The 15,315-nt window shown below is 40.2% G+C and overlaps 1 protein-coding gene across 2 annotated transcripts in view; it reads right to left on the reverse strand.

Moving 5' to 3' along the window:
• SEMA3A (semaphorin 3A) overlaps positions 1 to 15,315 on the reverse strand; it is a 174,847-nt gene that overhangs the window by 54,327 nt on the left and 105,205 nt on the right. For both annotated transcript variants that reach the window (XM_009645661.2, XM_035901086.1), the window contains 2 exons: positions 14,534 to 14,627; positions 4,527 to 4,646 (listed from right to left, as the gene is read on the reverse strand). In XM_009645661.2, coding sequence (XP_009643956.1) covers positions 4,527 to 4,646; positions 14,534 to 14,627 — 214 coding nt within the window. The remainder of the gene's footprint in view (positions 1 to 4,526; positions 4,647 to 14,533; positions 14,628 to 15,315) is intronic.

Here is a 15,315-nt window from a genome sequence, read left to right on the forward strand (position 1 = left end):
CATTTTCTCTTTTATTGAACAGTCGCTCAGCTTCTATAATTCTCAGCTGTTTATGTAACCGTAAAGTAAAGATTACCAAGGACAGTAAGTGCAGGGGACTAAGCACAGCTACTACTCCACTTTAAAAATTAAGCCATGGGAAGTATGCTAAAATAATGTCATAGAGCTCGTTTAAACACATAAAAAACAAGGAAATTCCAAGCCAAGGCTGGAAATCCAGACTGACAGTCTCTCTTAACCTCGAGTCTAGTAAAGAGGGTGAGCGAGGCCAGTATTGCCTCACTTTTCTGGGGTGCAAACCAGATTCATAATGCTACCTTAATGCAGCTTTTGTGATTTAATTTCCTTTCAAATCTTCTGCAGCCTAACTCTGTTTTGCTTTTAAAATAAATGTTTATGGTTATTCATTTTACTAAATGTTAACAATTTAAGTCCAGATCCCCTGTGCTCAAGTCAGGGAAGATGAGAGTAGCTCCAAGCTTTCCTTCCAATCCCCTAATCTTCAGCTTGAAAACTGCTTTCAGTACATTGCTTTTGCGTTGCTTAGCATTTGGTTTGGTACACTGCACTGCCGTTTCTGCCTTCTTGCCTCCAGCCATGCCCTCAGCCCTTGCATGAACGCTGCCGTGCATGGTGTAGAGCAAACGCTGCATGTAGTTCACCAGGGAACTCCCTGGAACCCGGGGAAGATGCTCCAACCTGCTCGGGCCTCCTACTCACCTTTTTTTATTGCTGAAGCAGTTAATAGAAGCAGGACCTGATCTACGCTTTCGTGAAATAACACTAACTTCTGACGGCTCTGAACTATAAGAGGCAATGGCAAATTTAAAGGGAAATGTTTTTTTGCCTATAGGCAAGGCTCTGTAAGATCTATGTGTAACATCAGAGCCATTGCTCCTTATAGTAAAGTTAGACAGGAGATGCTTTTTTCAATTTCAAGATCTTTTCTGAGAGTTCAAAACTATTCTTGACTCTCACTGGGACCAGCTAAGACTGTCAAAGCTTTTTGAGCAGAGGAACTCCATGCACTTACCAGAGGAGCCAATAACGTCCAGGGTGAGCAAGCACATGGCTTATAACAAAGTACATGATTCAGACTGGGGCACTGAACTGTGATTTTTCGTATCCAAGATGACTTCCCTGAACACCGACATATTTTACTGTGTTTTTGCAAATTCTTCCATGTCACATCTGGCCAACTCTGTATTAATAATTAAATATACACTGCTACAGTGACTGATGTATGGTTCCCTACCCTCTAAATGAATGCCCCAGCTACATGGCTATAGAATCAGTCTCCCTTGCTTTATTTGGCTTGGTGACTGTTTAATTATTTATACAAAACAAAATGTCTTTAGAAGCCTGTGAGTATTTAATATCTTTAAAGGACTTTAAAAGTCTTTAAGAGCTGCTGGTCAGCACCTTCCCTTGGGCCGGGCACGGTTCAAAGCTCTTTTCCCAGCAACATTTAACTTCTTATGAAAGGTGGAGCATCTCAAAAAAGTGACCGTGTGATCTCTGTAGGAACTCTGTGCTCATACTTAAATCCAAAAAACTTAATCGCTCTGTGCAATGTTGTCCTACTTTTACATCAGTTCAGGATGATATTTAAATTCTAGGAAAACTTTGCAAGCTCTTAATGTCTTCTCCTCTCCATTTCTGGTACCAAACAGCCGTGCTTTCTGCACCCTGTCAGCTTTGACCTTAGCCTTAGCATGGGAAAAGCAGTTTCAAGCTCCTGCTCTGAACGAAGTAAACATTAGCAAGGACTTGCAGCTGGATGTCTCACCATCAAGATATTAAACTGCAAGGGGATGAAGATTTCTTTTTGTGAGTTTGATCAGAACTACTGTTCTTATCCAGATTTCAGTATGTGTCCATTAAAATAGTGGATTTTTATCTGAGGCTAAGCACACTGTAGAAAGCAACTAGAAAAGCAAACCCACCACTACATAGCAATCCATGTCTTTACCAAAAAATATAAAAAGGTGTGCAAATTTAAGGTTCAGAACTAGTTTATACATATCTTTAAGAAAGTAGACTACACCTCATCCTTCAATAAGAGCTTATTTCATTAGAAGTATATCCACTTTAAATATGTACAAACACAAATCTTCTTTTATAATTATATTTAAAAGAGAAAAATGACAAAAAAAAAAAATCAAAGGAGTGGCATGCCTACAGAGTTTCAAACCCAAACAATTATCATTTTTGGATTTCCCTATTAGATGCTGATATTAGGAGTACTGCGTGGAAAGTCTGACAGGACCTCATCACTGGGAAATTAACAGTAAAATCTTAGAGCCTTTAATAGGAATGTCCTAGTGCAAATTTTAAGCCAACCTTTCCATATCAGGAATGTAAACTTATTAAGTTGCATTGCAGCAATAGATTTCAAAAAATTATTTAAGGATCATCCACTATGAAATTAGAGACAGTTATGAGAATAATGTCTAAAGGTCTCAGTTTGATTCTTACCTTTTTTAAAATTAACTTGAGACCTTCCATACTTTCTATAGTGTAAGAACTATACTTAGAGTTGAAAATCTTCTTCACTCTGTTGCTATGATAAATGCTGTCTTTCCACTTGCATGCTCATTTTGGATGACACTTTAATTCTAGAGAGCTTGAGGTTCGTCAGCTCTTTCCGTGCAACTGTCTTCTCCTCCCCATCCTGAGCAAAAACCAGTTGTGGTTTCTGCACCCTGTCAGATGTAACCTTAGTGCTAATTTGGGAAAAGCAGTTCTCACATTTAGTGCTGAAAGACTGATAACCGAATCCACAAAGGAATGACACATTTTCAGCGATGAAGTACAGGGGCTGTGGACAATGGCTGTGCTTTCCCACTGCATAAATCCTCCTGACTCAGCTGTCATTGTGCAAATCTACTGCACAAAAGCAGATTTTGCTTGCATGATTGGTCTTTATGTTATCATGACTATCAAAACAAAAGTGGGTGTTGTGTTATCTTTAACATATTATTATTCTACCAGGTACCAAGATAGACGGGTATGTCTGTAACCCTTGTACTTTACTGTCTCCTGAAGCCCAGAAATCTTGTCTATCATTATAATAAAATAAAGCAATGAACCATGTTTCAGGATTACTGGGCAAGCACAGACTGTAGAAATGAAATGTGATAGACCTGAATCTGTCCTCACACTAGTCCACATGAATTATGACAAAAATAAATTTAACAGGACAAAAATCAAAGTCATACAACTTGTCATATTATAATACAGATTCATACAAATCAACATATATACATTTATCTGATGCATATTTCCAATGCATATATCATATAGAGAGTTGTTTACCCAACCTGCAATAGCACTTTGTGGTTTTAATTATGAGTCGGGGATTCGTTTTGTTACAGCTTGCATATACAGCTAATATGATAACCAGTATGATACTAGAAGTTCCTGACTGCAGCTAGTAAGAAACAGTGTTGTTAAAACATAGTCTGCTCTTACACATTAAAAATTTGCGTGAACAGTTTGCACTAAATTACAAACCCACATAAGAAAACCTGGACTTCAGCACAGACATAAATAATGTGGCTAGGAGTGAAAATATCTAAGAACAAAATACTTTGTGAATTCAAAAACAGGAGTGCAGATGCAAGGAGAGTGTAGAGAAAAAGTGGCTAGTCAACGCTTCAAAAATTAAAATATAAATTAACTCAGAGTAACTACAGTTAGCATTACTGTCTCAAATCAAATGTCAGCTCTTTCAACTAATGAATTCTCATTTCCAAAATGCTCATATCCTTGTATATCTGAAGCCAAGTGCAATTCCATTTAAGTTATTGCAATTTTGACTTCAGTAGAACTTGCATAGAGTACTCAGATGCATTTTAAAGTATTTCGGTACATGAAGCCAACACCAGATTTTCTCTGAAACTATCCCTCTCTCCCCATACATGCAAACAACCAACTACAGGCCTGATTACTAATATCCATACAGTAATGTAAGCTATTGTGCCTTGTTAAACTATTGAATATTTTGAAACACAATAGTTTAGAATACCCAGTACCCTTTTCACTTTTCCCAAACTATTGACCACTCTGTCCTGCTCAGGAAGATCTGCTGATTCATTTTCTGCTGGACTTTGATGGCCTGTGTCAGATTCCCTTCAATCCAGCCAAAAATTAAAGCCTGTATAAGGCACAGTCCTGCCCAAGGCTCTGTAGCTACTTTGTGCTGACGTGTGGCTGATGCCTCCACAAGCCTTGAGCTCCACAAGTCCAGCTCGCACCCTACAGAAATTTGCTCCTGTGGCACAACTGCGTTAGCTGTAGTGTCTGTATATGTTTTAAATTTAATCACACTCCACAAATCTCAATTTAATTAAACCAAAATTGGTTCTTTATAAATCACTTTTGATTAGTTTAACTGGTTTAAGACAAAATTCTGCTCCAAATAAGAGAGGGGTGTATATGTCACAGATGTTGCTGGAACAAAGCTGTGTGCTAGTCTTTAATGGCTAGATGAACATAACGGGATAAATGTATATTTTACATACCATTTAGCCACCGGGAGTCATGCTGCTCTGTTCTGATTGGATGATGATGCCCCAGAGTTCGGAAAATGGCAAAGTCCCTGCCCATGAAGTCTGCTGCTGTGCCAGAGTACAGCTCTCCATCTGTGGGAGGACATAATTGTAAGCAACATTCCTCAATTTTCCAGTCATGGTAAGTCAGAGAAAGCTGTCGGTCCTATGTTTATATTACGCTAATAGGGATAATGAGAAAATTACAAAGCAATAAGCCATATGCAATGTATCATCATTGAAAATATATAATTAGACCCACTTTCTCACTGCAGAGCTTAACTGTAACCTCTCTAAAATGAACTGTATCTCCCGACTGCTAGTGCAGCCACTTTTCAAAAATATGTTTGGATTCTCAGGCTGGCACAGTGACAGCTTGTACACCTATCCCTGGCAGGCAGTAGTACGCAGCCCCCAGAAAACCTACTGGACTGTGGAGTTACCCTGTTTTGAACAGGAGTTTGCACTGGAGACCTCCGTAGGTTCCTCCCATCCCACTGCGGTTTTGTGACTGTGTTGGGAATTGGAGAGTCCACCTCATTCACGCTCAGTTCAGAAAGTCATCAAGTCCCTTGAATTTTTCATATAGAAACTGTCTTTTGGTTGATCTTCGGATTTGTTTTGCTTCTTTGTTTTTCCCTTCTTTTTTTTTTTTTTCTGAGCAAGAAAACCCTCTGAAACCAGTATCTTCTACAGGAAAGACAGAACATGCCTTTCTCTTCCTGCCACCTTTGTAACTGTGATACTGGCAAAGGGCAACAGCTACAGGAGAGAATAAATGAGATCATTCCCTGCTACCTTGACCTCGTGCATATCACAGTGAACAAGTGAATTAAAAATTGACCTGTGATGCTTCAGCCCATAAGTGGCACATACATAGCCTAGATGGAGAAGAAACTCATAATATTAGTCCCAGTGTGCCCCTCCTCAGCCAGCTAGAAGTATCATGGAGGAGACAGAGAGAGACACAGCCTAAATTCAAAGGACCAGGTCAAGTCAAATACCTGCCAACTGGTAAAGAGAATAATAACAAATAAGCACATAACAATCAGACCCACAGAAAACAACCAGGGATCAAAGAACAACATGTATCTTTCTGGCATTAATGTAGATCTTCTCCATGAAATTACACTGAATTCAAATTGCTAAGAATGCATTTTTTAGGAATTTACACCCGTATGTGAAATGGGATATCCTACCCTATACTTTAATATGGAACTAAAAAGTATCATTCCTTCCAACTGCTATTTTCAAGTTACCCATGTTAAATGGGTCTTCTGTGAAAAAGACAAGTTTGAGGATAAAATAACTCTTTCTGTAAGCTAAGGTAATAAATTTTTCATGGTCATGATGAACTCTACCATATCCTCATTTTAAAACATCCTTTAGGAACAAGTTCATCATTTTCATGGTAATTTTAGATATTTCCATGGTGGAACAACCATGTCCAAGCACGCCTACTGGATATCACTGGCAACTTTTCCCCAGAATACTGACACCATGAAATTATCAACTGAACCTACAGTGGCTCTGTACCATATGGTAGTCATGAAAGTCAGGATGGGTGAAAACATGATAGCAGAAAGGCGTGGAATTGAATGAATTCACAGCAGAGATTAGAAGCAAATTGACCAGTCGTGCCCAGCAGGAGGTGTAATCAGAAGTAAAACAGAACAGCATATTATTAATTAGCAATTTACCATTCCTCTGTGTCATTTTCATCTTTTTTTTAAAGGGGAGACAGTGACTTAATTATAGTGATTATTATGTACAGGTTATGCAGCTGAGATTTTAAAAAACATAAAACCTTTTTGCTTGTGAAAAGGGCTTTGATGGTGTGCTTAACCTTTCTTTAACCTTATCTTCATTTTCTTGTCTTTCAGTCCCTAGTGAGTTCTGATAAATCCATATAAATCAAAGGGAGAAAGAAAAAAACAACAAGCCCCATTTTGCTTCCTAGTTATCAACAAATCTAAAGGTCAAACAAGAAAAAATTCTATATTAATACTACATTATTAAAAATAAAACATATAGAGCTCAAAAACTCATTAAAATTATATATTTGCAATATTTAGAATTGTAAGGGGGTTTGCCACCTCAGCTTCTAACTCAATATATAAACACGACTGAAAGTAACATAGCTTCCAAGTTGGACTTAATTCAACCCAAGACTTTTTCATTCCTCTAGGCTCTTGTGGCTGGTACTTTTTTGTCAAGGGTGATAGTGTGAAAGTTTTGCCCACAATGGGCTTCAGCACGTTCCAAGGGATGGAGTCTGTAGGAAACGAGCTGACCTTTCTTTGCTTTCTACTACAGCCCCTCCAAGTTTCAGTATACCTAAACCAGTGTCTGCAGTTTGAACTGGTTTGCTGTAGTCATGCAAATTTGGGCTTCTCCCAGATAGAAATGCCAAGGAATACCATTTGTTTTTGTAAGGCTTATACGATAAGTTTTTCTAAATTCAGGGTGAGACTCAAGTCATGTCCCAGATGTGCAGATCCTTTGAGTTAGTACTATTCAAAAGCTACACGAAGATTTTGCCTCCTCTCTAGATAGGAGTACATTCATCTTCATTTCCCTATGCAGATCTTCTTTTGGACTGAAATTTACTCATTGCTGGTCTAGAAAATGATTCTTTTATGTCATGGATAATCTTCACTGTGCTATTTCCATTGTCAGTAGTTTTAAAAGCAGTTTTCATTAACTCTAAGAAGAAAGTGGAAATGAACAGTTTGAAAACTGACACATACCTCAAGGGGAAAAAAAGAAAGAAAGAAAAAAAAAAAAGTCACTTTTTATTTCCAGCCCAGCACTACAAAGCAATGACTGTCCAGAACAAGCTGATGGCCCTCATCTGTTTGCATAGGAAAAAGTCCAGGTTTGGACACAAACTGTTTCATTCTAAAGGAATAGCATGTTGACATATGAACGCAAACAGAAATACATATATTGACTTTACTAGATAAAAAATCAACAAAGCCCATAGTAATGTTTTTTGGGGGGGAGGAACCATTTTCCCACATATTGTACATAAGCAGCATGAAACTGTGAACACCTCCCCAAGTTCATTAGATACAAATATGTTAATAACTAAGCAGTATACTTTTATTTGCTGAATTGTTTCTATTCAGCTTTTAAAGAAGACTGCATTCTAAACAAAAATTATTTTTAGAGAGTACAGAAGTGTAAGCTTCCTTTTTGACAGGAATAAGAAAGTTGAATGGATGGCGAATATAGGCAAAACCAAGCCTTGAATGTCCTGATTGCTCTCACTGGTAAAAGGGTTCCCAGATGAAATCTGCTATCCTTGGTCACTAGGTTTATTCACTGAAGTTAAGATTTTCAGATGTACATAGTAGTGGATTGACTTCATTCCTTTTAAAGTCAAAACCTAAAACTTCCCAGGAAGTAGAAAAAACTCTAAAAACCTGAACCTCACATGTGCTTAGTAGCTAATTTCTAATAAACAAGATAGTAAAGTCCTTCCTTGGTGAGAAGCCACTGTATTTCAGATCACATTGATCCATATATGGGAGTATTAAGGCACTTAAGCGGATTTAAAAAATAATAGCAATTTAAAAAAATTGTACCTTTTTTTTTTTTTTTACTAATTCAGTGATACACAAGAACATAAATAGCTTTGAGGAGTCTGGATCATCAGAGCTTTTGAAAATCCCAAAGGGTCATTTCCTAAAGAGCAACTGACTGACAACTGAACAATGCTGTCTTCTTTTCTGAGCTTTTTTCAACTATCCAAATACAATTGCTTTATACTAATACATTCAGCGATAATTTTCTCCTGCGATTACATTCTTCAAAAACCCTGCTGCCTCTCATTTTCCTCCCGCCCTGGAATACACACTAGTGGTGCCCAGGGACTGCTTAGTGTCTACATTTTCATGCAATAGCCCACTCAAATGGAGACTGTTTAGTTAGCAGCACATAGATAGGAATGGCTGAATAATGTCTTACAGTACTAGGAACTAGTTATATCATGTTCCCAGCTGGCGTTTACTTTAGAGTAGAGTAGCAATAACTACCCTTAATGAACATCTCTTAAAAAAATAATGAAAAATGTTTGCAGGTGGATGGAACATGGAATGTATACTGGAAAAATATTGGAACAATTTAATAATGATGAACAGTTTGTTTTAGTTTAGGGCTTTTTTTCAAATACTATTGATTTTTTTATGAGAGGGAAAAACGTAGATCCTTTTTACGCTTATAATTGTTTCTTTCAGCTGAAATATAAAATAAGAATCCTTTAATAGCACTAATGGCTATTAAAGATATTAAGTTACTTTTTATAAATTAGCCTTGGTGTTTTGCGCAAATTCCAGCTTGGGTAATTTTATTTCATTTACCTAAGATTTACCTTCTAGTTATAGAGTCAAGAACATTCTCTTCTTCCACACTTTGCAAAATCTCTGTTTAGTGTCTCTGATGAATAACAGAGGTTATTTTTCCCTCCTGTATTTAACCATATAAATTACTCTTACTTCTTAGCCTTCTTTTATCTTCCAGATATTTACATTGTGTTACTAATTATAACATTGCATTTTAATGAGTGCTGGGTAATTGTTTTACACAGTTGCCCTCTTGAACCTATGATAAACCATGGTTGCTTGTGAGGACAAATACTTCTGACACATGAGGGGCCAGGAGCAGCTGAGCTATCATTCAGCTCAGGAGAAGGAAATTGGTTGGATGGTTGCATCCAGAAGGTAGTGGTCAACAGCTCAATGTCCACACGGAGACCGGTGACGAGTGGTGTCCCTCAGAGTTCTGTACTGGGACCAGTGCTGTTTAATATTTCCATCAATGACATAGACAGCGAGATCGAGTGTACCCTCAGCAAGTTTGCAGATGACACCAAGCTGAGTGGTGCAGTTGACATACCAGAAGGACGGGATGTCATCCAAAGAGACCTGGACAAGTTAGAGAGGTGGGCCTGTGTGAACCTCATGAGGTTCAACAAGGCCAAGTGCAAGGTCCTGCACCTGGGTCAGGGCAACTCACAGTATCAATACAGGCTGGGGGATGAAAGGATTGAGAGCAGCCCTGCGAAGAGGGACTTGGGGGGTACTGATGGAAGAAAAGCTGGACATGAGCCGGCAATGTGCGTTGGCAGCCTAGAAGGCCAAACATACCCTGAGCTGCATCAAGAGAAGCGTGGCCAGCAGGTCGAGGGAGGTCATTCTGCCCCTCTACTCTGCTCTGGTGAGACCCCAACTGCAGTGCTGTGACGAGCTCTGGAGCCCTCAGCACAAGAAGGACATGGACCTGTTAAAACAGGTCCAGAGGAGGCCACAAAAATGATCTGAGGGCTGGAGCACCTCTCCTACAAGGACAGGCTGAGAGACTTGGGGTTGTTCAGACTGGAGAAGCGAAGGCCTCGGGGAGGCCTGGTTGTGGCCTTTCAGTACTTAAAGGGGGCCTATAGGAAAGATGGGGACAATCTTTTTAGCAAGGCCTGCTGTGACAGGACAAGGGGTAATGGTTTTAAGCTAAAAGAGGGTAGATTTAGACTGGATATAAGGAAGAAATTCTTTACACTGAGGGTGGTGAAACACTGGAACAGGTTGCCCAGAGAGATGGTGGAGGTCCCATACCTAGAAACATTCAAAGTTAGGTTGGACGGGGCTCTGAGCAACCTGATCTAGTTGAAGATGTCCTGGCTCATTGCAGGGGGGTTGGGCTGGATGGACTCTAAAGTTCCCTTCCAATCCAAAGCATTCTATGATTCTATGAAGGAAAGAAGCAGTCCATGCATGTTCTTTTTGGCGTGAGGCATTTGTGGTCAATAGGCTCCTCTGGCCTTCATTCACTGCTTCATTCCTCTGCTACCGTCTTCAGAAATAAATTGGACCAAACCTCTCCACACAGTCATTGCTTGGCCAGTTCTGAAATATCAAGGGAACCTCTGCAATGAAGGACTGAAGTAAATATAACATTATAATCAATAACACAATATAACTGTGAGGTAACTATGAGGAGGCAAAGAAGAAAGGGTATTCATGTTCAGGATACAGAAATGTTAATTTTATTTTCACTCTGAGTTTTGTATAAGTAACTGAAGTAGAAATTAGTCATTGGCTTTGAATGTTGATTTTGTGCCATTTTCTATAATGTTAATACACCCATGGCTCTAATTGAAGCTTGATTCAAACCAAAATATCATGATCAGTCCACTGTTTATTAGGAGGAAAAATACATGGAGTGAAAATTATAGTGATAGGGAGTGGGCTCAAGAAAGTAGAGATGTTTTAAAGACATGAAATCTAAGCCAAGGGAAATAAGATAATCATATTTGTGCTGAACTGAGTGAAAAGAAAAAGGAATGCGAAAAGCTAGACGCTGTTGACTTTGTGCAGTTGCATACCGGGTATACCATGTAATACTGGCTTGTCATCATTCTCTTTCTTTATTGTATATTAAAGTAAATAATAAAGCCATTCCCTTGAGAGTAGCTCTGCCACAAATTCAAGTCGCTCCAGGCACTAATTTATACACTGGCCTTTTACACACACATTTTTTCCTTTCTGTTTGCACAGGGTACAAGTTGGAGCAAGATGTGGACGTCTTTCTTGTTTTTCCTGTTAAAAATTGCGTGTCCCCAGGGTAGCTCATCACCTGTGATCATTAGGGGGTTTGAAGATAAGGAAATGAGGCACACTCAAGACTAAACTTTTGTTTCTGCCTATTTTGAATAGCTTCATTTTTAAATGTAATGCAAAGATAATAAGAGTAGCTGGTAGGCAAGACCCTAGACTAGCATTATGGACAAAGTCCTGGAGAAGACAGTGTATCTGGTTATGTGTCATTTCCTAAAGACTTCTGAGATAAGAGAATCTGCAATCTTCTGACACTATTGTTGTCCCTTGGATTTGAAGTTGTAATAAATTACCAGGAACATACATGTTAAGGATAAAGTGGCTACACCTGGGCAGAGTTGTTACTGAAAGAAGAATCTAATTTGTTTTGCTCTTAATAGGTTCTCACAAAACATCTTTTTGCCTTTTTCATAAAGGAGCAGGAAGAACAATGAAAAAAATTAATTTGATTAAGATAAGTTAAATCAATTAGATAAATTCAATCATTTGGATTAGTTCAATCAGATTAACACAGTCCAGGTGCTCTATATTTACATATCGCATGCAATTATTACTAATTCAAAAATACTTAATTTATCGAAATCTCTCTGTTCTGGACAGGCGTTTAATTGTATTCACTGTTGGATAGATCTCTTCAGCTGAAACATCATCTTAAGGCCTAGACCTGTGAACGCTTGTGTATCTCCAGCTCACATGAAGGTACAATTGGGTGATAGACCTTCCTTGGCAGCAAAACTGATGTATTCCTGCTCTCACTTTGCTCTCAGCTCTGCTGGTGCAACTGTGAGTGAGGCCAGCCTTTTGGCCTGGGCGATCAAAATACCTCCAGAGTCACCTAGTTCTGAGGAGGAGAAACGCTTTGCAGATGAATGTCTTATAAAGGTATAAAGCGGCTCTTGTGATATTTGATTTGGAGAGGTGCATTGCTTACCGGGGGCTCATATCAGGGATTTCACCGAGAGGCTACCAAGCCTTGCACAGTCCACTGGCTACTATTCACTGTTGTTGTTCCACGTGGGCACCAGTGATACAGGCAGGAGCAGCCTAAGGAGTATCAAGAAGGATTACAGAACCCTGGGAGCGGCAGTAAGGGACTCTACAGAGCAGGTGGTTTTTTCATCAATCGTCCCGGTCAAAGGGAAGGGGTTTGAAAGGACCAGTCGAATCTGGCAAATCAACAAATGATTACAGGATTGGTACCACAGCCAAGGGCTCGGCTACTTAGACCATGGGACTCGCTTTGAGAAACCTGGTCTACTGGGGGCTGACAGGGTCCATCTGTCAGAGAAGGGGAAGAGCAGCTTCAGTCACAGGCTTGCCAAGGTGGTGAAGAGGGCTTTAAACTACAGTTGCTGGGGGAGGGGAACCTCAATCCATCCCACTCCTACCAGTTTGATGCCTAGAGCCTGCAGAAGGTTTGCAGGTCAGCAGGAGAGCACCTGAAGAGCAGCACAAAGGAATTCCAGCCACTCCAGCCAGTAAGTCAGCTTCACTGAGGGCCCAACTTAAATGCCTCCATGCAATGCATGTAGCATGAGGAATAAACAAGAGATGTGCACATGCCTGCAGGGCTGTGATCTTACTTGCATCACGGAGACATGGTGGGATGGTTCCTATGACTGGAGTGTTGGAATGGAAGGATATAGCCTCTTTAGGAAGGACAGGCAGCGGAAATGAAGAGGAGGTGTCGCCTTCTATGGCAATGACCAGCTGGAGTGCATGGAACTCCACCTGGGGATAGACAAATAGCCGACCTAGAGCTTATGGATCAGTATCAAAGGGAGGGCAGGCACAGGTGACATTATAGTGGGAGTCTGCTACAGGCCACCTGACCAAGAAGACTGAGTGAATGAGGCTCTCTGTAGACAGATAGGAGCAGCCTCATGTTCACAAGCCCTGGTCCTCATGGGTGATTTCAACCATCCCGGTATCTGTTGGAAGGACAACCCAGCAGGGCATAAGCAATCTAGGAGGTTCCTGGAATGTATTGATGATAACTTCCTTCTCCAAGTGATAGAGAAGCCAACGCAGAGAGGTGCTATGCTGGACCTTGTTCTCACCAACAAGGAGGGGCTGGTGGGGAATGTGAAGCTCAAAGATAGCCTTGACTGCAGTGACCATGAAATGGTGGGGTTCAAGATCCTTAGGGCACTGAGAAGGGCACAAGGTAAGCTCACTATGTTGGACTTCAGGAGAGCAGATTTTCACCTCTTCAGGGATCTGCTCGGTAGAGTACTATGGGATAAAGCCCTGGAGGGAAGAGGGGTCCAGGAAAGCTGGTTAGTATTCAGGGATCATCTCCTCCAAGCTCAGGAGCAATGCACCCCAACAAAGACGAAGTCAGACAAAAATGCCAGGAAGCCTGCATGGATCAAGAAGAAGCTCCTGGACAAACTCAAACACAAAACGGAAGTCCAACAAGGCCAAGTGCAAGGTCCTGCACATGGGTTGGGGCGATCCCAAGCACAAATACAGGCTGGGCAGAGAATGGATTGAGAGCAGCCCTGAGGAGAAGGACTTGGGGGTATTGGTTGGTAAGAAGCTCAAGCAGCCCAGAGAGCCAACTGTATCCTGGGCTGCATCAAAATAAGTGAGGTCAGCAGGTTGAGGGAGGTGATTCTGCCCCTCTACCCCACTCTGTGAGACCCCACCTGGAGTACTGCATCCAGCTCTGGGCCCCCCAACATAAGAAGTACATGGACTTGTTGGAGGGAGTCCAGAGGATGGCCACAAAGATGATCCGAGGGCTGGAGTACCTCCGCTATGAAGAAAAGCTGAGAGTGTTGGGGTTGCTCAGCTTGGAGAAGAGAAGGTTCAGGGGAGACCTTATAGCAGCCTTCCAGTACCTAAAGGGAGCCTGAAACAAAGCTGGGGAGAGAATTTTTACAAACGCATGTAGTAATAGGATGAGGGGTAATGGCTTTAAACTGAAGGAGGGTAGATTTAGATTAGATATAGGGAAGAAATTCTTCACAATGAGGGTGGTTAGGTACTGGAACAGGTTGTCTGGAGAGGATGTGGATGCTCCATCCCTGGAATTGTTCAAGGCCAGGTTAGATGAGGCTTTCAGCAACCTTATCTAGTAGAAAGTGTCCCGGCCCATGTCAGGGTGGTTGGCACTAGGTGATCTTTAAGGTTACTTCTAACCCAAACCATTCTATGATTCTACAATTCCATGACCATTATGTTCCTTATTTAATGTATATTCAACTCCAAAATGTACTAAAAACGAAGCCAGAATTACTTTAGTCTGGCAATAAATTTCATAAAGCCCTCTCATAGGTGCTGCAAGAGGAAAAAAAGCAGAAAACTGGCAATTATTTGCAATAAATGCATGTCCTGTTGAACTTGTATGGTGGCACCTACCTACTAAAAGAGAAGCTGTCAGCAGTTTAGGATCATAAGGGCTTTTCCCTCGGCCATTTTCAAAATGTGAATCTTCCATTCTAAAAATGTTGTCCTGTGGGATGGAAAAAAAAAAAAAAAGAAAGAAAAAGCAACATTATTTGATGAAAGAACACTAAAAAAAAGTCAAGCTAAACAAAGTACGGTATACGTGATTCATACTGGGTTTTGTGGCTTCAGGGAAGTCAAATTACACTAGGTGAGGATCTGGTAAAAGTGCCCACCTTCTACTTAGTATTGTGCTGAAAGCTAGTCAAAAGCACAAATACATGTGCACAGCTTGTGTCTCATCTATTCTACTTCAGATATAATTTGCATAGCTTTACTGAATTGTTTCTGTTTTCACTGAGAACATGTCTGCGTAACAGTAACTGAAGAAGCTGGAATTTGAAACTTTTGTCTGAAAAAAGACAAAACCTATTTTTCACTGACTATACTTTTCTGAAATATCCTGCAAGTATAGATTAGTGCATAATACAATGCTAAATTCTGCTTTTCCTGAGTATTTAGTGACTTACTGTTTCATGCATCCTCAAATTAAATTTTAACTGCATCAGGACAACTTTTACTTTTCAGTACTATGCAACAAAACTTTTAAAATATACAGGCTGAGGGCAAAATATTACGGGGATATAAACCAAGATTAAAAAGGGCCTCAGTCAACACTAACTGAAATCAAGGTCAGTAAACCCAAAGCAGTGGGCTTTTCAGTACTTTTAATTACTTTAATTTTAACTGGGGGA

The sequence above is a fragment of the Egretta garzetta genome, unplaced genomic scaffold (genome assembly GCF_000687185.1).
Source record: "Egretta garzetta isolate BGI_Z169 unplaced genomic scaffold, ASM68718v1 scaffold148, whole genome shotgun sequence".
NCBI classification, from domain to species: domain Eukaryota; kingdom Metazoa; phylum Chordata; class Aves; order Pelecaniformes; family Ardeidae; genus Egretta; species Egretta garzetta.